The 25112-nt window shown below is 44.4% G+C and overlaps 1 protein-coding gene across 1 annotated transcript in view; it reads right to left on the bottom strand.

Annotated features, from left to right (window-relative positions):
• Nucleotides 1-25112, bottom strand: part of ppp1r37 (protein phosphatase 1, regulatory subunit 37) — a 45521-nt gene that overhangs the window by 5866 nt on the left and 14543 nt on the right. Inside the window, exons 2-9 of the mRNA XM_010872635.5 lie at nt 15378-15475; nt 7834-7879; nt 7155-7255; nt 4013-4132; nt 2987-3137; nt 2749-2904; nt 2331-2443; nt 110-251 (exon numbers count right to left, since the gene is read on the bottom strand). Of these exons, the coding sequence (XP_010870937.2) occupies nt 110-251; nt 2331-2443; nt 2749-2904; nt 2987-3137; nt 4013-4132; nt 7155-7255; nt 7834-7879; nt 15378-15475 (927 nt within the window). The remainder of the gene's footprint in view (nt 1-109; nt 252-2330; nt 2444-2748; nt 2905-2986; nt 3138-4012; nt 4133-7154; nt 7256-7833; nt 7880-15377; nt 15476-25112) is intronic.

The raw sequence follows: 25112 nt of genomic DNA, 5'->3' as shown, positions 1-25112 counted from the left end.
TCACAAACCACCCGCTCCTTTCAACACGGGCATACCAAACACCAAATGCATCTGTTTCAACTGTCAAATGTCAACGAAAACACACACACACACACACCCACAGACTTACCCTCGCATGAGAGTTTGGTTGAGGCCAAGCCCAGCCTAAGCACTGAGCGGTTGGTGATCAGACCATCCTTCAGTTTATGGACCCCCTCATTCCCCACAGAGTTATGGCCCAGATTCAGGGTCTCCAGACTCTGGGTGCAGGGCTAGAGAGCGACAGAGAAACAAGCGTATTCAATCATAGCACGAGTAAGGTTGCTATGTATTTTTACAGTGACACATTTCCGTTTTCACTCTGTACTCAAGCACTTTGGATTTAAAATGGCACTCAAAAGTCTTCGAAATTGTTGCCTGGGCTTGGGCTGTTTACATCGATTACAATGTACTGCCTCAAGGCTTCTATTCAATATCGTAGTCAAGCCAGAAACTGTGAAGGATGATAAAACAGAAAAAAAAAAAATCTAAAGTTTGGAAGTGCGTCACTCAAAAAGCGCTAACTTGGCTGTCTGCCACTACCTCAAAACTGCTAGCATTCTTCGATGCTGAAACATTTGAAAGTGAATCACCCATTCACTCAGGCACGGCACGGTAAGTTTTCGGGTTTACGTAACCCGTAACAGTTCACAGCCTCATCCTGTCAGAAAGGGAATGGATGTAATGTAAACTAGTGGAGCTGATTAGCTATCAGGGTGAGGTATCTGTTGATGCTAGTCAAGTAACTGATGGCAGCATTGATATTTCCGTCTCCAGTCAGAAACGTTAGCTCATGTAGCTGACTAACTAAAGTACTAGAAAAGTATATCATGTATATTACATTTAGTGAATCTGGATCTTTTTCATATAAAAGAAGCAATAAAGTTTTACAACAATGGGGCTCTATTGACCTGGACAGGCGACTTGCTCACATACTCATCTGCAGTAGATTGCCACACTCCAGCACTGAGAATCCTATTTCCAAATAGGATTAAATTAAGAGCAATAGCCTTAGCTAAATATGGGGTCAACTCAGTTTTAATTAAGAAAATAAAATGTTACAAATAAATAGTTTTATATTGCATTAGAAGCCTTTATTTAAATGTTATTAAGATAGCGGTTTTAGTATAATGAGATTAGTATAATGTAGTGTAATGAATTTCATTATCCTTAAAGGGAAATGATTCTAACAAAAAGAAATACGAACTAAATGTGTATTTATGTATTTATAAAATAGTCTTTCATTAAAACACAGCAAATAAAATTGTGTTTTTTTCCGAAAACCACAGAATTATTGACAGGTTCCTGAACAGAGCTAGTCCATGTTTACCTCAGATAGTGTTATAACCATGATCATCACACCTGCACCCAATGATAATGGTGGAGGATGAGAGGTTTCAGAAGAGGCCTGTGTATTTTATACTGAAAGAAATAAAGGAATGTTCACGGTATTATTACGTGTCTACACGGGCTTACGTTGTGACGGCTGAAGCCCACGTTGAATCTATAAAAAGCTGTGTTTTTGTTCCAATTTAATCCGAATAACTTGGTTAATTGACAGAACAATCAAAAGAATACCTGATTACCACAATAATGATTAGTGAAAGCCCTTCACGTCAAATATCTACAACATGATCCACTCGGAACGCGATCCCTCTGGGAAGTCAACTGGCAAAGCATTTTTCACTGCAGACGATAAACTCACTTTTGTGAGGACAACCATTGAGTGCATGAGCCACCCTGACACTGTTTTGTTGTGTGTGTGTGTGTGCATGTAATGAGACAGGCTCAAATACACACATCGCTAGACCCAGCTTCTGACAACAGGAACCGTGATTAAGATGGCCTCCATCCCCGGCTTCCCATACAAGGAGAGCGGAGACAGGCTGGGCAGGGGGAGAGGAGAGCAGGGTCAAACCACAGACTCGCAGACATAGAAATATAATGACCAGAAAGGAAATACCACAGCGCTCCAAGGAACACACAGAAAAGAGAGGGAACGCCACGGTGACCGGCTGACACTGCCCGGGGCAGCACCGGAACACAATCGGGGTAACCCGCCACAAAGGTGACATGTACTCCATGTCTGGACTGGTGTCCTGATCGATATGCCAACGGGTTTCCCTCTGGGTCCACGGTTCTACGGGGAGCCCAGAGGAATTCATTGGAAAACGGCGATCACGCCCGCAGCGGCGACGTGAGACAGGCTCCATGGTTGGACACAGGAGCGCTTAATCAGCAGAGCACATGCAGACCGAGGTTTCCTCCTAAACGCTGTGCGCATGTGTGTGCGTGCGTGCGTCTGTGTTTACCAGAGCTGCCGCCAGGTAGCCCATGCCGTTGTGAGACAGCTGGTTGTTCCAGAGCACCAGAGTGACCAGGCCTTTCCTCTGCTCCTTCAGACCTTCACAGACGTAGGCCAGACCTGCAGAGACACAGTCAGGGGACACAATGGGGTCAGGGTTGAGTTGGTGGCCAGTAGACGACACAACATTGGTTAAAACATTACCAGGAAAGTACAGAATGAGAGAGAGACAGAGCGCGCAACTATTTCCATTTTTGGACTGCCAGACTGAAAACATGGTCTGCTGTTTCTAATGAATGTGGTAGAAAAGATAAGAGAAAGAAGAGTAAACAGAGTATGAGAGGGAGCGAGGCAGAGGTTCAAGACAGCCAGAGACAGAGCCCCACAGATCAGACGCTGACGAGAAGAGACAGCTGTACACTCACCGGAGTCCATGATGTGATTGTTGCGGAGGTCCAGGATCTGGATGTTGTAGTTGAACTTGAGCAGGTTTCCCAGCTGCGCCGAGTCCTGCAGGCCGTTCAGCTTGTTGTCAGCCAAGTACAGCTCCCGCAGGTTCATGTTCATCTTCAGGGCCGTAGCTGAGGAAGAGGCAGAGATGAGTGTCACGGTACCCCCACCACCCCCAACCCCAAGTTGTCTCCCTGCGCCTCGCCCCGTTACCCAGCAGCATCAGTGGCCGTCCGGACAACCCTGCGTTCTCCAGGTGCAGCACCGCCAGGCTGCCGCTGATGCGGAGCGCCCGCGCCACGAACGGGGCAGAGTGGTCCAGCAGGGGTGTGTGGCGGGCATCCAGGTACTGCAGAGAGCTCGTCTGGGGACAGACCAAACACACAGGGGACATTTCAAAACTCTGCGGGACGCAGTGCCATCTACAGGCCGTGAGCGGAAAAGCCTGGACTGGCGTCTCCACCCCACGTGTTACCAAACCCCCCTGTGAAAGAGGAAGTCTGTGGAGAAGGGTCCGGGTTATCCGCTCAGAACCCTCCCAACACACACACACACACAGTACACACACAGTACACACACACACACACACACACAGTGGCTTAACTGTGGCCTGACCCCTCTTCCATAATCCAGGAACCTCCGTAATCTGTAATCGGAGCTCTGAAGTGATGAGTCACGTCACAACGACAGTTAAGAGCATTATTCCTGGCCTCTACTGGAAACCAATATCATTATTTTCGAACAACTACCTGCTCCACTCATCAGAGGGGACGACACACATCCTTGGCCCTATTCTCACACACCTGTCAACACAGGCCGGCATGTTGAGTTGCGTTTGCAAACACACGGCCAAAAAGAGATGAGGAAATGTGTACGCCAAACAACCGAATGATTCCAAATCCGGCCTGCCAGAACACGCATGTCCCAGTAGGAAGCCTTTCTGGGGTCTGCAGGCAAGTCCCAGCCACATCCATTATCCAGGGCAACGTCTTCCTACCCACTTTAAATGAAGTGTTAATTAAATACGGTTTAACGAACTCTGGGCATAATTTGCAAATCCAGTACCTTAATTTATTCAATAACCTAAACATGCAGTTGGATTCTACTCTTCCCTTTTTAGATCACAACCACAGGCTCACACCTACACTAAAGCCATAGCGACTCCCCTGTTTTGCCATGGATTAATTGACAGGCCTCCAGTGAGCCCTTCCTGACCCGCCCATCCCCCAACCCTCTTACCTTCCGCATCATGTGGGCCGCGGATTGCCAGCCTCGGGTGCCGATGTGCTTGTTGAAGGAGATGTTGAGGTGTGTGGCAGATTCATAGTACTCAATCATGTCGAAGAGAGCCGACGCGCCCTGGCAGGAGAGAGAGAGAGAGAAACGTGACTCGCAAGGACCAACCTTTAGGCCACATTCTGAATTACTCTGGAAGTCCATCCTCACGGCAAAAACAAGGGGGTGTGGTATATGACCAAAACACCACACCTAAGGGCTCATTAGGCATGACGCAACGCCGAGTACAAAAGACAGCCCGTAGCCTTTGTGCTTTATTGCCTAAATCTGTTATTGGAAATTAACCGATTACAAACCGGCTACCAACCCAATGAAAACAGTTTTAATTGTCATATGGTCTAATATAGCTTTCAGCCAATCAGCACTCAGGTTTTGAATCATTTGGTTTACCATGCCAGATATACACTCACCTAAAGGTTTATTAGGAACACCATACTAATACTGTGTTGGACCACCTTTCACATTCAGAACTGCCTTAATTCTACGTGGCATTGATTCAACAAGGTGCTGAAAGCATTCTTTAGAAATGTTGGCCCATATTGATAGGATAGCATCTTGCAGTTGATGGAGATTTGTGGGATGCACATTAAGGGCACGAAGCTCCCGTTCCACCACATCCCAAAGATGCTCTATTGGGTTGAGATCTGGTGATTGTGGGGGCCATTTCAGTACAGTGAACTCATTGTCATGTTTAAGAAACCAATTTGAAATGATTCAAGCTTTGTGACATGGTGCATTATCCTGCTGAAAGTAGCCATCAGAGGATGGGTACATGGTGGTCATAAAGGGATGGACATGGTCAGAAACAATGCTCAGGTAGGCCGTGGCATTTAAACGATGCCCAATTGGCACTAAGGGGCCTAAAGTGAGCCAAGAAAACATCCCCCACACCATTAAACCACCACCACCAGCCTGCACAGTGGTAACAAGGCATGATGGATCCATGTTCTCATTCTGTTTACGTCAAATTCTGACTCTACCATCTGAATGTCTCAACAGAAATCGAGACTCATCAGACCAGGCAACATTCTTCCAGTCTTCAACTGTCCAATTTTGGTGAGCTTGTGCAAATTGTAGCCACTTTTTCCTATTTGTAGTGGAGATGAGTGGTACCCGGTGGGGTCTTCTGCTATTGTAGCCCATCCGCCTCAAGGTTGTGCGTGTTGTGGCTTCACAAATGCTTTGCAGCATACCTCGGTTGTAATGAGTGGTTATTTCAGTCAAAGTTGCTCTTCTATCAGCTTCAATCAGTCGGCCCATTCTCCTCTGACCTCTAGCATCAACAAGGTATTTTCGCCCACAGGACTGCCACATACTGGATGTTTTTCCCTTTTCACACCATTCTTTGTAAACCCTAGAAATGGTTGTGCGTGAAAATCCCAGTAACAGAGCAGATTGTGAAACACTCAGACCGGCCCGTCTGGCACCAACAACCATGCCACGCTCAAAATTGCTTAAATCCCCTTTCTTTCCCATTCTGACATTCAGTTTGGAGTTCAGGAGATTGTCTTGACCAGGACCACACCCCTAAATGCATTGAAGCAACTGCCATGTGATTGGTTGATCAGATAATTGCATTAATGAGAAATTGAACAGGTGTTCCTAATAATCCTTTAGGTGAGTGTATATTCCCCACTACTGTCATGGGAAATGTTGCTGAGTGTCACTGCCCTATCTGGATCAGCTCATCATTGTAACAGACCTGGTAACATGTAGTGTGAGAAAGAAAAAGAGCGGGAGGTTCTGGAAGGAAGGACTGACAGTAAAGTGCGCAACTTCTGTTACCATGGAATCAGCCTCAGAACATACCACTGGTGTGTGTGTGTTAGAAACCAACAAAATAAACAAAGTAGTTATATTTGGAAGAAACTGACTATTACTCCAAAAAAAAACCTCCAAAGACCTGGGACCATTACACGGAAGTAGCATTACACGGAAGTAGCATTACACGGAAGTAGCAAGGGGATGTCAAGTCCTGAGACAAGGTGTCTGGTTGACTGGACAATCTGCACAGGCAACCTTTCCCCCTCTCTCAATATCTGCCCCTCTCTCCCTCTTCTCAATATCTGCCCCTCTCTCCATATCTGCCCCTCTCTCCCTCTCTCAATATCTGCTCCTCTCTCCCTCTCTCAATATCTGCCCCTCTCTCCCTCTCTCAATATCTGCCTCTTTTTCATATCTGAACATATACCCCAAAGTATGTGTTTTGTACTGTCTCTCTAAAAATGGGTTCATGTTCTAACCGAAGGGCAGGCACTGCATTCTGCCTGCATTCATACAACGCCAAAGTCTAGAAGTTGGTGGTGAATCCAAGTGAGGAATACTTTTGTAAATGTTTTGACTAAACATGGATGAGAAGCTCATCAAGTAAGCCTGCATGCGTTAAAGGGAATAAGAAGTGGTCAGACTACAGTCTGGGTCGTCCCCCTGGGTTTACAACACTGTCTGGACTGGCCCAGCCTAAATCTATCTAATGGTGTTTACACTCTCTGGACTCCAGAGTCATCAGACTGCCATGGGAAACATCCTGTCAGAGGACCGAGGAAGCGTTGCCGGGGAATGACAGGAGTGACAAGAGCATAAGAAAATGTGTATGTATATATATATACACACATATATGCACGCAGACACACACACATATATTTGTGTATATATATATGTGTGTGTTTATATATATGTGTGTGTATATATATATATATATATATATATATATATGTGTATATATATATGTGTATATATATATATATATGTGTATATATATATATGTGTATATATATATATATGTGTATATATATATATATGTGTATATATATATATATGTGTATATATATATATATATATATATATATATATATATATATATATATATATATATATATATATATATATATATATATATATATATATATATATATATATATATACATATACACACACACACACATATATATATACACACACACATACATATACACATATATATATATAACCTATGAGAGAAGGTTTGTGGCAATTTATTTAATATAAAAAAACAAATATGAATATTCTCAAAATATATAATTATTGCTGGGAGGGGTAGACCTACATCTTCATCCAGGTTAGTCTGCTCCAGGTCCACGACTTTAAACTGGACCCTCTTGAACACCTCCTCCAGAGACTCACACGCTTTGTAGTCCAGTTTCTCACCTGGAGAGAGACACACAATCATAGCTCAATACCTGGGTTATTTCTTTCATACCTCCATGCTACTGTTCTAACCGTGTTGGTAACAATACTTCATCCAGGCCTCCCCAAAGTGTGGTGTCTAAAAACAGGCCTCAGCTGTTCCCCATATACGACACCCACTCACGGCTCAGTACTTCATTAACAGCCGCTCTTATTGTATAACCAGTGCATACATTTTTATACTTCATCCCAACACTTTCCATTGAACCCGTTCAGGCATGGTGTTAAAAACATTATTTTGGTTAGTTGACTACTTGTGTTTTTTGCTGTAACTCAAAGACATATCCAGGGGCATGTATTTACAAAAGAATATATCCACATGTTCCATGCAGTGAAGAGATGTGACAGAGGTGCGATTAGCAGCATTAGAGGAACATATGGCATTTTGGATGATCTGTGATAATGTGTAATTAAAGTGTTAACGGCCCTACGTGCGGTGTGTGTGTGTCGGTGCAGTGTGTGTGTCGGTGCAGTGTGTGTGTCGGTGCAGTGTGTGTGTGTCGGTGCAGTGTGTGTCCCAGTGCAGTGTGTGTGCTTACCCTTAAGGTCCAGGCATTCATTTCGTTGAGTCAGGTCTTTCAACTCCTAAAAAAATACAGTGAAACAGAAAAGGCCTGTCAGTCAGGCAAGACAATCCCAGAGTGACAACAACACAGAGGGACAATAAAGCCAAAGCGAGAAGACACAGCGAAGGAGAACAAACATATAACTTGCCCGTGTACACAGACTTAAACAGTGGATGAAACAACCAGTCGGCAGGACGATTGCTCAATAGAAATGAGTGGCGAGTGCAGTCTTGCATTCAGAGTACAAAGTCAAGCAAAGACCTCCCCGAATCAACAGAAGACAGGTGATTAACACCAACGGCAGACAACATATAACGTCCTCAGTTATCAGTGCCAGTGGAATAATATGAAGCGGTGCCAACATGGCCGTGCACAGAGTCTTTATCTGCTGAATGCCCAGACCTGATCTCTACATAGGTAAGGGGTGATTATTTCCATTCACACTCGGCAGCGTTACACACGCCTAGTCATTCTGTCCCAATAAGAAGCATGGGATTTGTAGCGGGGCCACACCACCTGTCCTATACGCACCGTGATCAGGGTGGGTCGGAGAGGCCTGTGGCAGGCCATGGCCTCAGTCACCTCTCTGTACATCACACACACAGGTCCTCGGTTCACAGCAACCCATTCTACTCTCCACAGCGACTATCATAACACCCCGATACACGGAGGGTGCGCGTGGGGGGTATTTCCATTCGTCCCCGTCGTCCACCCGGCTATCGCCTCAGCCAATCCCACGGCGATGCACTATGACAGAGGCAATATGCCCTCGGTGACCGGCCATGCCGCCACCCACTGGCTACAGACAGATAGCTGCTTCTAATGACATTAGCTACTCAGCCCACCGTTCTCATATCCAGGACAAAATGCAGTGAGGTGTGTTTTACAGAATGTGATGCATACCAGCCACCAGGGCTATTGACCCGCGTTTAAAATGAATAAAAAAATCCATTCAAAAAGAGTTCAGCAGTAACGGACAGGCGAGCTAAGGCCCTGAAGCTGTGCCTTTTCACTGGATGTTGAACACAGCCCAGCCAAACAGCCATTTTTGTCAGAAACCGCGGACGACGGCAGAAAAACAATGACCTTTCTATTTCCTACCGGTTTATTTTGGAACATAGGCGGCAGGTAGGGCTGACTGCCTGCACAGTTTTCTGGACCCACTTAAAGTAACAGTATTAACACAGCCGGTTGAGTCTCATGTGCAATACATTACAGCAGATGCCAACAGTGAGGCTGGAGAGTGGGAGGAAAGAACAACGTATTCCAGGTAGTGTCTTCGTATGCGTTTGTATGTATAGGAGTACGTGTTTGTGTGACACACATACCTTCCCAGACGCTTCACTTAATAGACATTCAGGCGATACTGTTCAAAAAAATAAGTAGCAAATAAAAAAAAAATGCAAAGGTGTTAATTATTGTGTAAGGGCCTTCTTACACTAGAAACGAGAGAAGAAAACTATAGATAGACTTGTCTTTCATGGCAGCGTTTAATGATGCGTTGCATAACGTAACAGGAAAAACATGGCCCTCGAGCTTAAATCCATCTCATTCAGGCTAAGCATAAGATTGCAACAACCTTCCTACAGTTTGCCCATCAAATCTGAGATGCACATATTATCTATCATTTACCAGCAAGACCAGTCCTGTCCAGCAGAAAAAGTTCAACAAATTAAACTGACGTTCACGATTCAAGCTTACATTTTTTCCATAAGTTTGATTGCTTGTTCGAGTGACCGCAGCCCCTGCTATTTGTGATTTCCTCCTCAACCCAGAGGGCATCGTTGACCTAAGACTGTCCACTAACTCAGAAGGCCACGGTGGCTTGAACTAGTGATTTACAAACATTCACACAACATAATCTGGTGGCTCCGAGTAGTCCTCAACGCTGGTGTGAAAAGTATTTCAAAACAGCCCTATGTAGCATACTGGAAATAATTAGAAGATGACATAGTTTGATTATGTAGCCAGTTCTGTGTGACGGTAAACTCATTCATTGCAATGAGTAACTTGTAGTTGGGAAATGTGGTATTAACATTTGCATTTGACTGTCCATGGGACATTAACAAACAGTGACGGACATTGTCATGAACCCTTCGTTCTAATAAAAAAGGATTTATAAATCACGTGGACTGGTTATCTTGATGACCTTAAGCACATTTCCAGTATGTATGACATTATTTTTTGCAGCGGTAACAACACCCCTAAACAACAACATCTGTAAACAGCATTATAAAGCCCAAGAGTCAGAATAATGCTTTTCAAAAGATCCCCAGGCACTGTCTTCAGTCGTGAGTGCGTGTGAGAGATTGTGTAAGAGAGAGGGGAAACTCAGTGTCCCTGTGCAGATAGGGCGCAGCTTGGCCAGAAATGTGCCACGGGGCTGTCAAGAGTCCACCCAGGCCCTGGGGCTTCATCTGGGGCCACCGAGGCTCAGCCATTCCACACACAGCTGCCGAATAAGCGGCAGCCCCTTGAAAACACTCACACACACACCAGGGTTTCCGTTAAGAAAACGTGGCGCCAGACATTCGACAGGTAGCGTTTTAATTCACCGGAAATTTGAGAAATGTATTCGGTCATCACATTTAGAATATGGGAATTTGTCTGTCAATTTATAATATAGAATAAATGTAAAATAAATCAGAACAATGTTTTCACCCAGACTCTTTAGTAACGCCTCTTCAGTTATCATGTTTCTTCTTCTTCAAGACAACAGGTGTGCGTTCTCTCTTCAGCGGGCTTTACTGCAGGAACTCCAACCACTTAAGGGTGAACAACAATTTCTAATGACTTGAAGGGTTATGATTTTTCAAAGACTATATATTTATAGTCTTTGAAAAATTGTCCCAGTGGCCGCAAGGAATTTTACTTGTAATTGTCTAACCTTGAAAACTGCGTGGTGGGCACGGTTTAAACTGTGGAAGGTGGAGGCTTGAGCTGTCCATGTCTGCAAGTCCACGTAACAAAATAACCTAGCGTTTTTCTGTTCATGACATAAAACAAACACTGCATTAAGGAAACATTTTTTAAAAAATTACAAAATAATGGTTTTACAGCTTTTCTAAGCCTGTCGACCAAAAGTGAAAGTAAAACTTCCCATCACCGGTGTACTAGCAGGGGAAAGGTGGTTTGAATTGTTGTTGCCATTTCAGGCAAATTCCACAAAGGGTTAAAAAAAATGATTTCCTATTCTGCCTGTAGGCTTTTCACTACAACGTTTTTCTAATTTTGCAATCAGCAGCTCCACTCTCATACTCTTTTCTCAGCGGCGGGCGCATGCAATTTAATAATTGTTACGGCCAAAAGCCAGGAATAAATGGAAACTCTGACACACACACACACAGACTTAATCTATATAAACGTTGAGCCAGTGGAAGCCACGTGTACAGTACAGAAAACTAGAGCAATTACAGGTAAGGAGGAATGTGTTTTTTAAAAAACACCTTTTTTGGGCAGCAATTCTGTTTTGACAGGCTTGTTTATGCAGTTTCTCCAGGAATGACTAAGCAGAAAAAAGGTCAGTAGTGGACGAGACCTGACCGGCCGCCAACACACACTGACGAGGGTGTATTCACTTGCAGTGGAAAGTTACCCAGGCTTTATTTTAGGCCCCCGAGCAGACGGCCAGCTCAACGCAGGGATGTGTCTTTCCATGAGAGTTTGTGATGTCAGCCCCTCGCCCCCAATGGATGAACACCATCAGGGTGGGGTGATGTGGAGATTTCCGGAGAACTCATGTGGCAGAGAAGTAACTCCCGTCTCAAGCACGACGTAGAAAGAGATGCAGAGAGGGATGGACAGTAGCGAACAAGAGATGAGAAAGATGGGGGGTGGGGACGAGTTTCCCGTCCACTAAGAATGTGTGCATATTCACAGTACAGGGTGTGTAAAATGCAAACACCCGACAGTGACACTGTTCCGGCACGGTCTGTCCTGCTGCTAGGCTGCCAGCCCCACTGTCCCTCACACTCTCCATGACATAGCAGATTCATATCGCCATCTCACACACACACACACACACACGTCCCTAAAAGCTTATAAGCTGCTCATATTTTACAGGCCGCTCTTCTAAAAGAGCCCCATTTCTAAGCCTTCAGAGAGCCGCCATGTTTTTCCAATGTGAGTGACCTTACTGAGTGTTGGCTCCAATACTTGAAAGCGTGGCTCCAAAGGGAAAGGCATTTTTAATATTTGATCACGTAAACTAACAGTTGTTCATTACAGTAGTTTTACCCAGTCAATTCATAATACAAAAGAAAAGCTAACCAGCTAAAAGCGTACAACAGTGAATGCAATGTACCTTCAGTTACATAGCTAGCTACAGTGGTAACCGTTTTGTCACAATGTACCAGTTTCAACATGTCACTGCCGTGGGCTGTCAAAGAGAGTTTTCCCAGTACCCTGGTGTAACTATTCAGAAAGTAAAAACAATTGTGTTTAATGTGAATTTGTCTAAAGGCAGATTGGCGTAAGAGATCTGCGTCTTTATTTGTTTACACGTTGACAAGATGTTGGAGTTTTTCCTAGCCACTGAAATCCAACACTACTGTTGTTTGCTCCTTGGGGTTTAAGGCCGGGTGTCTCTGTAAAGCACTTTGTGACAACTGCTGTTGTAAAATGGGCTTTATAAATACATTTGATTGATTGATTGGACAATCTCTATAGGGGACTATAGGGTATTTCTGAATAATCACACCAGGGTACAGAAACACTTATTCAGCCCACTGCACAAACAGGCGAAACTAGTCTACAATACATGTCTTTTTCAGCCCGAGTCAGTGCAGCATCTAACAAAACAGCTCAGCAGCTCTGTATTCTCAGCTGTTCCACAACAATGAGACAATGGAGTGATAGATGCTTAGGTGCACGAGACGCATAAGGGAAGGTGTCAGCGATGATTGGTGGGTATAACAAACCGATTAGGCCAATGACTATCGCGCCAGGAATTTCTCAAAACTTTCTTGGTGGCTGATGAAAGCCAAGTTAGAGGGGCTGTTTCAGCCAGTTCTCGGGCAATATAGGTTGAAGTGTCTACGGATGAGATCACTAATCTCAAGGTCTGGAGATAAATGGGATAGTATTCTTTTCTGATGCAATAACTAAATAACGCCATCTGCCCAACCCTACAGCCCATTGTATTGCTAAGATTAGACAACAGAGAAAGACAAAACAACTTAGGAGATTTAAGAATGCTCCGGATGTTATGAAGACCTTACCCTTTCGTGGTCTATACACAGGCCAGGGGGTGTGTCCTTACAATCAATGTTGGTGACCCACATTATTTTAATTTTTTTTACAGAAGGCTGCTTTAGCGTATCTGTTTGTTGAGTGGGTTTCAGTTTGTCTGTGTGCATTTGGGTTTGAATGTACACGCGATTGTGTTGATGTAGGGTGGGCGGCCAGTGTTCGGGTGGGGGGGGAGGGGGGGTTGGCGGGGGGGTATAGAGCAAGCATTTCTGTAAATACAAAATTTTCCAATGACACACCAACAACCGTCGCTCCCTTCATTAATATGATGGGATCAATACTGGACTTCTGAAATTAAAATACAGAAAGAAATTAGGGGAAAAAAGCTACTGAAGGACACCTTCAGCCGAGAATAATCAGCCATGGTTTTAAAGCCGCGATGATGAATTGAAAAGGATTGCCACTGACCATTAACCAATTATTCCTGCAATTCCTGCCTATCCTATATCACAAAAATGTAAAGTTTGAAATGACAGATTGTTTACTACTGGCTACAAAGTAGGAGTAGAATAAAATGGAAGTGAAAGCCTTTTAACCACCATGTAGCCCTAGATATGAAATCAAATTGACAATTTTTAAGTTACAAAAACAAACTTACAGAAAAGAGGTGCAGGCTTATACCACCTAGGTGTGTTAATAACTGTGCAAATATCTACAGGACAAGGTGACTTTTATCAATACTGGCTAAATATAAGCAAAGATGTTTTTTGGTAGAGTTAAATTGCAAAAGAGACCCAGGACTAGTGTGATTCCCTGTATAATGGTAATATAAAATATAAAATGAACACACACACCAGTATTTCTAACACCGGTTTACTGCAGGGGGTATATGCCGCAGCAGAATCCACAGTGCCATGGCACAAATATATTTTTTGTCTGAAGTGCGAATGTCCGGTATGAGTTTAAAGACATTTGGGGTTGCCAGGTGACCTAGGTTAAATGCGCAGTGCTAACAGGTCGTCGTACCGTCCGGCTAGGCTAAAGAGCACTAACAACTATGGGAAGGGTATTGATTGGCTCTGCTCTTACGTTACTAGCAAGTACCGTAAGCCTGGTCACATTAATGAGTAGTGACAGCAGCACCTAATCTCATGTAGCTAGCTAGCACTAGCTAACTGTAGCTGACGGTACCCGATATTACTGATTAGTTTTCTAGATGCATTGTCTATCAGATGTGAGGAGATTTGTTTTCTTAGGGATTAGAGAACATGACAAAAACATACGGAAAACAACAACTAATAAGGCAGACATAGCATGACGCCCCCACACCCCCAATGCAGTCAGCAAAGCCCAGCTAGATACATGAAGCCACTCTACTGCACTCAGTAAACCTACCTAGATACATGAAGCCACTCTACTGCACTCAGTAAACCTACCTAGATACATGAAGCCACTCTACTGCACTCAGTAAACCTACCTAGATACATGAAGCCACTCTACTGCACTCAGTAAACCTACCTAGATACATGAAGCCCCTCTACTGCACTCAGTAAACCTACCTAGATACATGAAGCCCCTCTACTGCACTCAGTAAACCTACCTAGATACATGAAGCCACTCTACTGCACTCAGTAAACCTACCTAGATACATGAAGCCCCTCTACTGCACTCAGTATCCCTACCTAGATACATGAAGCCCCTCTACTGCACTCAGTATCCCTACCTAGATACATGAAGCCCCTCTACTGCACTCAGTATACCTACCTAGATACATGAACCCCCTCTACTGCACTCAGTATACCTACCTAGATACATGAACCCCCTCTACTGCACTCAGTAAACCCACCTAGACAAGTGAAGCCCCTCTAAAACAGTCAGTAAACCTACCTAGACACGTGAAGCCCCTCTAAAACAGTCAGTAAACCTACCTAGACACGTGAAGCCCCTCTAATGCAGTCAGCAAAGCCCATTTAGTCACATGATTATCCCCATGCTGGCTGAGAGTGAACAGCCCAAGCAGGTTGGCGTGATGCCAGGAGGTGTTTCATGTGTTGCCAGGGGAGATGAGAGTTCCCCTGGTACCAGATTATGATAAGATGGTGGCGACGGAGGCCTAATCCAGCTCTACCACAAGACTCAATGAGGCCTGAATGAGTTCTGTGTTTCAGGTCTGCTGTTAGGCAACGAGAAGAAGAAGCTGAGAGGAGAATGGGTGTGTGAATCCACATGAACTATTCAAATGGGTGTCAAATGTGTGGTTCACCAGTTTCTTCAGAGTTCCTTGGATAACGTTCAACTTGTGTGGATAGCATAAAACCACAACTTACCTGCATCTGTTTGAGAACCTTGGGGATGGGTTTACAGTTGAGCTTCACGCAGGCCTGTCGGTATGCCGTTATGATCTCATCCACAGTCACATTCTGGGCTGGAAAACGAGAGAGAGCCACAAGGTAAGCCAAACACGGGAAATCCACACACGGCGCACTGACACAGTGACATTCTCACATTACCTGGCTATGTTACCACATCTTTAAGACCACGCCAAACGTGAACAGCCACTACACATGCACTGCTTTAACAAATTAAAAACATCCTTGGCGGCTGAAGGAGGGGCATTCAGTATTTTGAGAAACAAAATAGTTTTTTTTTTAACGATCTCCCTAACCAACGGACAGGAATGGAACTAACCGAATCCCTGCCTACAAATGGCCAGTCAGAGAGGGGAACAACACAGCCCCCCCCCCTCCCCCAGGCGTCCATACTTCAGCTTTCTAAGAGACCCTTGTCTCATGGCCGTCCCAGACCTCCTCCCTCAGGACTAACTGCTCGTATGACGGGGAGGCCAGTTACTTCAGGGGTGTTAGTACACGTTCTGTCTCGAGTGTATGCATGTACTCTGTGTGTGTGTGTGTACACAATGTGTAAATGTCGGATATTCTACTTTACCATGGGCGGTTTGGCTACTGATACCAAGGAGAGGAAAAAGATGACCTTCCCTTCCCTCTCTCATTCCCTCTTCCCTAACAACCGTCTAACGTCCACCTCTCCCGTCCGGCCCTGAGCGTCTCTGTGACCTGGCTGTCAGCGGCACCTATGCAGCGCGAACCCTGACAATGACACCGGCCAATGGGGAGCCTGTGAGTGGTCTCACCCCACACCGTCTGGTTCAGCCGCAGACGTTCCAGCGCCGGCGGGGGTCATCTGTCACAGCGGAGGAATCTCATGATTATCCAGCCCTTTGATGTGGGCCTACAACGCAGACAGCACTGTGTCCTTAGAAGCCACGGGGAAAGAAACCTTTCCAATTCAATTCACGGCCAAGTGATGACTGAATGACAGCAAGGAGTTGCCGTGGGACATCCCATAATCAAAGAGAACACGGAGGTGTAAGAACACGTGTTTAGTGTGTGCGCGCTTGCGGGAGTTACAGACTGCGGCCAGTTGTCCGCAACACACACAGCAATGTGAGACCACCCATTCCAATCCCGGCCTGAATGTAACGCTCAACCAGGGAGCACCCTCAGGTAACAACGCTGAAAGACAGAGGAGCGGAGCCACACCATGTTTATCCCCTACATCAGAAAATTTAACTGTACAGTGTGAAACCACTTTTCTGCGACTTCCCAGTTTGTAATTGGATCCTGTCAAATGTTACGATGACTTTATGCATTACATACATTGAATAACACATCAAGCATGACTGTGCCAAGTTGACCTATTTTTTTCAACGGTAATTGGACAGTTGGTAAATTAGAAACATTAACAATTGGATATTACTTATTAATTAATGGATTTAATTAATTGGCTGAGTGGTACCTTCATTAGCATAATTCCACAAGTATTTTTTGTAACAAGGATATGGTGGATATGGTTATTATAATGGTGGGAGTGAGACTGTTACTGCATGACTTTGCCCAGAGACATTGTGGAAACTGTGTGTGTGTGTGTTTGTCCTCTATCTAGTAGTAGGTGGGTGCTAAGTCATCCCTCTAACGCACATAATCAATTCAGATAAGGTACATCTTTAAACATATCCCGCAGAGTCCTGCTCTTCCAGAGTCACTTCCAATTACCTCGGAATATAGGGAAACTAAGTCCTGGCAGCAGAACTGAAGCTCTAAAGTAGCGTTCTGCCTCCGGACCCAGACTGAAAGAGCCTGGGAAGGCAGGGGGCTCCACCAACAGAACCATAGCAGGGCAGCTCATGTCCACGTACCAACACACACAGTTCTGGGGAACAGCCCGGTTGGGAACATGGCAGAGCACACAGCAGCCAGACGGGCCCTCAACCACAGTCTGAAGAGGGTGAGTATGAGAGACTGAAGATCCCAATGATCCGGCACTTTAAATCCTCATGTTCCTCCACGTATAACACAGTCCATGTTACTTTGCCAACCAAAATACAAAAAACAGAGCCTGGGCATCTCTTCTAGTATCGAATCGGACTGTGAAGTAATCTCCCCGACTCCTCCCTACCCCTCATATTCAGAACGTTCCTGCTCCACCAATAAACAGAACACACCCAAAATCAAATGCATTCAGTCCAGGTATGTGTAGCTCTGTGGGTGACCTCATTACACGATAAGTACTGCTACTGCATATGGTTTATATTATTCAGGTCATCCATCCATATCACTCCCCGGTCGGCACATTAAACTCTCTGGACACTTCAACCTATCACTCCCGTAGCAACAGGCCTGGGAACTGATGTCTGTACGTGGGCTCCTGTTAACGTTGTGCAACTACATCCTCACACATGCTTATCCATGGAATGAGTTTGAGACAGTGTTGTTGTAGCGCAAGACAGAATGCAAACACTCCCAGAGGAGAAGCAGCCAGGGAGAGGTTCTCGAGAGCACGCAGGTACACAACACGGTATTCAGAAAGACCATCATGTCTTATTACACAACACGGTATTCAGAAAGACCATCTCTTATTACACAACACGGTATTCAGAAAGACCATCATCTCTTATTACACAACACGGTATTCAGAAAGACCATCTCTTATTACACAACACGGTATTCAGAAAGACCATCATCTCTTATTACACAACACGGTATTCAGAAAGACCATCATCTCTTATTACACAACACGGTATTCAGAAAGACCATCATCTCTTATTACACAACACGGTATTCAGAAAGACCATCATCTCTTATTACACAACACGGTATTCAGAAAGACCATCATCTCTTATTACACAACATGGTATTCAGAAAGACCATCATCTCTTATTACACAACATGGTATTCAGAAGGTTTCAAGTTTCAAGGTTTATTTGTCAAATGCACCGAACAACAAAGCGTCATCATCCACAATGAAATTCTTGTGACATGGCACCAGAGTTAAGAAAATACAAGCAAAAATATAGCCAGACAAAAAATTATAATAAAGCAACAATATACATAATACTGTACACTAGCAGCAGTTCAAATAGTACTGTAAACTAGCAGCAATCTGGGAAGTATTACTGAACATTATGATATGACAAGTGTGGCTGTAATATACAGTGGGGAGAACAAGTATTTCATACACTGCCGACTTTGCAGGTTTTCCTACTTACAAACCATGTAGAGGTCTGTAATTTTTATCATAGATACTCTTCAACTGTGAGAGACGGAATCTATAACAAAAATCCAGAAAATCACATTGTATGATTTTTAAATAATTAATTTGCATTTTATTGCATGACATAAGTATTTGATCACCTACCAACCAGTAGGAATTCCACTCATTACTGCACCATGTTTGAACTTGTTACCTATATAAAAGACACTTTGAGTCCACACACTCAATCAAACAGACTCCAACCTCTCCACCATGGCCAAGACGAGACAGCTGTGTAAGGACATCAGGGATAAAATTGTAGACCTGCACAAGGCTGGGATGGGCTACAGGACAATAGGCAAGCAGCTTGGTGAGAAGGCAACTACTGTTGGCGCAGTTATTAGAAAATGGACATGCTGTCCAAGATGGCACTCAATCTCCCTCGGTCTGGGGCTCCATGCAAGATCTCACCTCGTGGGGCATCAATGATCATGAGAAAAGTGAGGGATCAGCCCAGAACTACACGGCAGGACCTGGTCAATGACCTGAAGAGAGCTGGGACCACAGTCTCAAAGAAAACCATTAGTAACACACTACGCCGTCATGGATTAAAATCCTGCAGCGCACGCAAGGTCCCCCTGCTCAAGCCAGCGCATGTCCAGGCCCGTCTGAAGTTTGCCAATGACCATCTGGATGATCCAGAGGAGGAATGGGAGAAGGTCATGTGGTCTGATGAGACAGAAATAGAACTTTTTGGTCTAAACTCCACTCGCCGTGTTTGGAGGAAGAAGAAGGATGGGTACAACCCCAAGAACACCATCACAACCGTGAAGCATGGAGGTGGAAACATCATTCTTTGGGGATGCTTTTCTGCAAAGGAGACAGGATGACTGCACCGTATTGAGGGGAGGATGGATGGGGCCATGTATTGTGAGATCTTGGCCAACAACCTCCATCCCTCAATAAAAGCATTGAAGATGGGTCGTGGCTGGGTCTTCCAGCATGACAACGACCCGAAACCCACAGCCAGGGCAACTATGGAGTGGCTCCGTAAGAAGCATCTCAAGGTCCTGGAGTGGCCTGGAGTGACCTGAACCCAATAGAAAATCTTTGGAGGGAGCTGAAAGTCCGTATTGCCCAGCGACAGCCCCGAAACCTGAAGGATCTAGAGGTCTGTATGGACTAGTGGGCCAAAATCCCTGCTGCAATGTGTGCAAACCTGGTCAAGAACTAAAGGAAACGTATGATCTCTGTAATTGCAAACAAAGGTTCCGTTACCAAATATTAAGTTCTGCTTTTTTGCCGTATCAAATACTTATGTCATGCAAGAAAATGGAAATTAATCATTTAAAAATCATACAATGTGATTTTTATTTTAGATTCCGTCACCTATGATAAAAATGACAGACTTCTACATGCTTTGTAAGTGGGAAAATCTGCAATATCGGCAGTGTATCAAATGCGTGTTCTCCCCACTGTACATATCAGTGTGAACTAGCAGCAAATTGGTAGCATTAAAGAATATTATAGATACATGAGTGTTTATGAATGGTGGCATAGCACACTACAACTATGTAGTGAGAATTTAAGAATAAAACTTTACACACAGCGAAAATATAGCAAGAAGATAAAGTAATAATATGGATAACACTGTACATAGGAGCAGTCTAAAGAGTTCATCATTAGTTAGTAGACAAAACAGTATTCAGACCTAGATCTCAGCAGACAAGTAAATGGAGTGTGTGTTCTATTGAGAAGCCAGAAGTACACAGTGTCATAACCCTCCCTGGCCTGCAGTAGAGTGAGGTAAACACCAGATCCTGGTCTGGAGTGGGAGGGGCGGGGTTGCGGATTTCTTAATCCATGGATCTAAACTGGACAGTTTGAAGGGGAGAAGCTCTAAATGTGGGCTTGGAGGAGAAGCCAAGCACATTTCACTCCCGCTCACAGTCAAACAATTAGCAGGCAGCAGACACAACCAGAATGTGATATGAGTAGGATTACATTTTACCTACAGGCAACTGGCTACAACTGCCACGTAAACAAGGATCTCCCCTCGCCTTCTTTGTGGACTGAACCACGCTGCGCGAACTCAAGCAAACATCCTACAGCGGAGGCTTCCGGAACAGGCTCCACGTCAGACACAGGGATGGCCCTCGCCTCAGCGACAGGGCGTTGGCCAGGTGAGGCGTTAACAAATCACCTGAGAGAACCAGTAGCCTGACTCAGAGGCTGCTATGACAACACTACTGTAGTAACTGTCCCACCTCCCTACCAGCCGGCGTGGAGCCACATGTTGAACCAGCTCCTCCACTCCGGTTCAACAACCAGGGTTCCACATTAACGATGGCCCGCTGGCCTGGGGCCAGTAAGGCCTAACGCCGGGGCACTGGACAAAAACAGTAACTGACCCATATGGCCAGCACTAAATTTACCCATTTAAATTCATAGTATCGTATTAAAACGTTTGCTTTTCATCTTTGCCCCGCTTCCCGTTTCTGGCTTGTTCTCGCAATAAATGCGTCCGTGGCACTTCTCCCCCCCTCGGTGTGGTACAGTATGTCTTTTTGACCAGTCATAGTTCATAGTGCATTCTAGAGCAGGACCCAGATATATCGAACGAGGCAAAGAAAATGCGATCATTTTTGTTCTCGTGGAAAGAACAGGTTCCATAGTTCGAAAACGGTAATGGCAAGGGACACACGTACTGCCGTTTGTGTTGCGAGTTCGATATGGCAGGGCCATTTATTATGGTAACGAACAACGACCGAAAACCTGCTCTTAAGCTTCAGCATGTCGCATGTACTGCGTCCAAACGGGCGGTAAGACAACTCCGCGGCTGCACCATTGAACGTCTGCCTGCTCCGAATGAAAGAGGTTGAAAAACTAATTATGGCCGTCTATCATGTTGTGAAGAGGGATAAACCATTCACGACTACACCCATGACATAGGTCGTACCAATACTGATTTGTTTTTCCCCCTCAAAGATTTCAGTTTGTTTTTCAATTGAATTGTTCACGTTATAGGTCACATTAAAGGTGGAAAAAGTTTTTATATCCACTGTAGCATATGGCTGGCTAGCCTAGCTAACTGGCTTCTCTAGACTCTTCCGTCCAATAATCTCAATGTTGTGTGTTGATTAATACTGTCTTCTAGTTCTGTAGTTTTGCATGTCAACCACACGGTTTCCTCCATACACGGCTTCCTCCATAATATTTTGATAACATTTATTAAAAAGTAATGACGTGCGTTGCATCATATTTATGTAAACCACAATCAATGATATCAGCTTATATCACATGCAAAACTGTGGTATAAACCAATATTCAAATGATATGATATTTACACACACACACACACACACACTTAGATATTTTTTTTATTCAATTTGGCCCAGTAGAAATACAGTCCCGGCCAGTAGATTTCAGACCAACTGGCCCGATAGTGCCAGCGAGAAAGTTAGCGTTGGACCCTGCAACACCACATACACCAATGCCAGAACAGGAATAAGGAACTGGAGAGACTACTGTGACATATTAAGAGCCCTTTGGTATCAGAGCTTCAAAGGGCCGCCAGGGACCCACCATAGCCTTACTGGAGCTTTCAATACTAAGCTAGGTATGGACAGATGCTCAAGGCCCTGGCTCTGGCCCAAATGGACTCTGCCCTGCATCGATTAACCTACTTTCTTACTGTGGCTCAGCACTGGCCACAACTCACTGTGATACATCGCCAAAGGGAAGGAGGTACAAATCAATACACTGTCCAGTGCAAAGCACACACATTTAAGGCCAGAGATATCTGGACACAGACTGCAAGCGATTGCACTGAGATGATTGCACCAAGTAAGATTGGTTATGAAATGGGGGGCCGAGAATTCAGCAGCTTGTCAGCGTAGGCCACCTACATGCAGTATGGAAACGACCACCCCGCTTCAAATATTTAACAACTCCCCCCTGGCCTCTCCAAAGAAAAACACCATGAGGCGTATTTTGGACACCAGAGACCAAGTCATCAACCCCAATCCAGCTTTCTTACACACAAGAATATTTATGGATGTGTGCTGTCAACGAGACTACCGGTCTTCGATCACTGGGTATCAGAGTGGCATGCCAGTCTTGCCTAGCTCTTTACAGGTCTGTGTGCACATGTCATGATGATTAGGGGAGTACCAGAGCACTGGATCATACTTTGTTGGCAGAAACGGTTACTTTGCCACTAAAGGTAAAAATTCCTTGCTAATCTCATACTTTCTGATACATGCAGTGGTAAAACAGCAGTCAGCTGTTTCCCCTGCAGTCTGAGGCCAGTCCAGAACAATGAGTTTCCCCTGCAGTCTGAGGCCAGTCCAGAACAATGAGTTTCCCCTGCAGTCTGAGGCCAGTCCAGAACAATGAGTTTCCCCTGCAGTCTGAGGCCCGTCCAGCACTGCCAAGCTGTGATCTGTCTGATACCAAGATTTATATTCTTTGCCCACCTGCATGCAAAGGGCAGAGTATATAACCCAAGAATAAGACCTTTTCAAGAATTGATTCGTTAATGGAATGAGAGTCTAATCACATTAGTGAGCGACTACTCTCCTACAATGCCCTTTCTCATTGTTTAACCGTTTATTGCTGCGTGTTGACAGCTGTGGGCAAGCGCCGTTAAATGGGTCGACTGATAAAATGGGGATTACGTCTAAAAGTTTTTTTTTGCCATTGCTCCCACCTAATCAGAACATCCACGTTTGCGATTGTATGTCTGTTCTGCTTCCAGTCCATAACTTTTATGCTGACCAGTGGCAAGGCTGATTAGCTAGACCGCGTCATGATGCAACCTACTTCAGTTTCACAAGAACAGTGAAACAGATAAGGGCATGTCCAGTGCGACAGGACACATGCTAATACATGAAACACACAGACTGAGCGTGGCTGTTCCACTGGGTCTAACAACCTACCAGGGACAAAACCAAAGCTATTAAATAACTGGCATTGACAGTGCAGGAAAATAAAAAGAGAGATGAAAGAAGAACAGAGAGGACAGGCAGATGTGTGCAAGTGAGGAGGAATAGATCAACGTCTCCTCCTGGGTCCGACCCTGTCGGGGAGTTTTTCCCACACCCTGTTGACAAGCGTCGCTCCATGATTTTTGGGGTTTTAGACAGGGTGGCTACATAAGTATTTTGTGACATACTTAGTCGCAAAGAGGGCTTTCGTAGATCCTTCTCGATTTGAGCAGAGACTTACATTAAGAGTTTAAAACGGCCACCCAGTTCGCGCAATTAATCCGGAAATATATAAGAACACAAGAGTGCCTCGGGCCATTCCATATGACCCACGGTAAACAAGGACAACTGAGCTGCCAGCAGCAGCGTTAGTAATTAGAGTAAGTGTTTATCTAACGGTATTTCTTACAGAATTCTATATTACCAGCGGGGGGCGCCTAGGCCGACAAAGAGGAAAATGTATTTCTCTTCTTCATGTCGTGGTTTTTACAGTAATAAACTGTTGCCTTAAGAACTGTTGCTTTTTAGTTATACACCACATTGTAGTTAGATACAAATTAACATTTTAGTTGCCCAGTCACCCAAGAAATCTTTTCCAATAATTACACCATGAAACACCAATAACAAATGAAGATGCAGTGTAATTAAAAAAAATTAAATAATAAGACTTATTCCTTTAAAAATAAATGTTGAGTTCAATCCAAAAATATGACAGATGAAACAAATGTTCCACCTGACCCTTTAAGGGGCACACTTGCTAACATGAATCTGACTGTTCAAAGATCTCATGTGCTTCCACAATACTGTTTTTAATGTTCCATTTAACAATTCCACTTTATGCTTCCTCAATGGGAGCTGATTAAGACTTTCTTTAAAGTGCATCACTAAGGCTCAAAACAGATACCATCTCTAAAGAATGCAAGAAATTAACAGCTAAACCTTCCATTGGCCTTCACTCCATGTTTAAAGTCATTAGCCCGGTTAAATTTTACTCTACAATATGGCTGCGTCTTGACAATTTTAGTGACCCATGGCAACAACGCAAACAAATGACTGAGGTGTGATGTAATCACATGCCTAGTTCAGAAGATGTAGTTTAAAGTACCAAGCATGTGAACCAAACAACCAAAAAAAAAAAAAACATACAAGAAACACTGCAAGATGATGTCCAGTAAAAAAAAAAAATGTCTTAGACAGAGGAGGAATCAAACAACACTTTACTATGGTAAGCTGCAGTGCGCGCATTTTGTTGCTGCCACCTTGCGTGATTATAAGGATAGCTAATCTCACTGCTGCTTTTGAACCTAATATCCTAATAAGTAAGATTGTTTCACCACTGCCACCTGCCGCAGTGCATTCGCTGGAAATTGGGGTTTTTAAGAGAATAATGTGAAATAAACAGCACAGGGCCAGAAGCTTGAATAATCACACAACAATGGCTATCAAGTGCAACGTGATGCTCACTGAACTTCATATAGACAGACCAAAGTGTCCATGCACAGAACATGACTCTGGAAGAAAGAA

This window comes from Esox lucius, chromosome 1, assembly GCF_011004845.1.
Source record: "Esox lucius isolate fEsoLuc1 chromosome 1, fEsoLuc1.pri, whole genome shotgun sequence".
Lineage (NCBI taxonomy): Eukaryota > Metazoa > Chordata > Actinopteri > Esociformes > Esocidae > Esox > Esox lucius.
The sequence above is the reverse complement of the archived record's forward strand: the minus strand, read 5'-3'. Positions and strand labels throughout refer to the sequence as shown.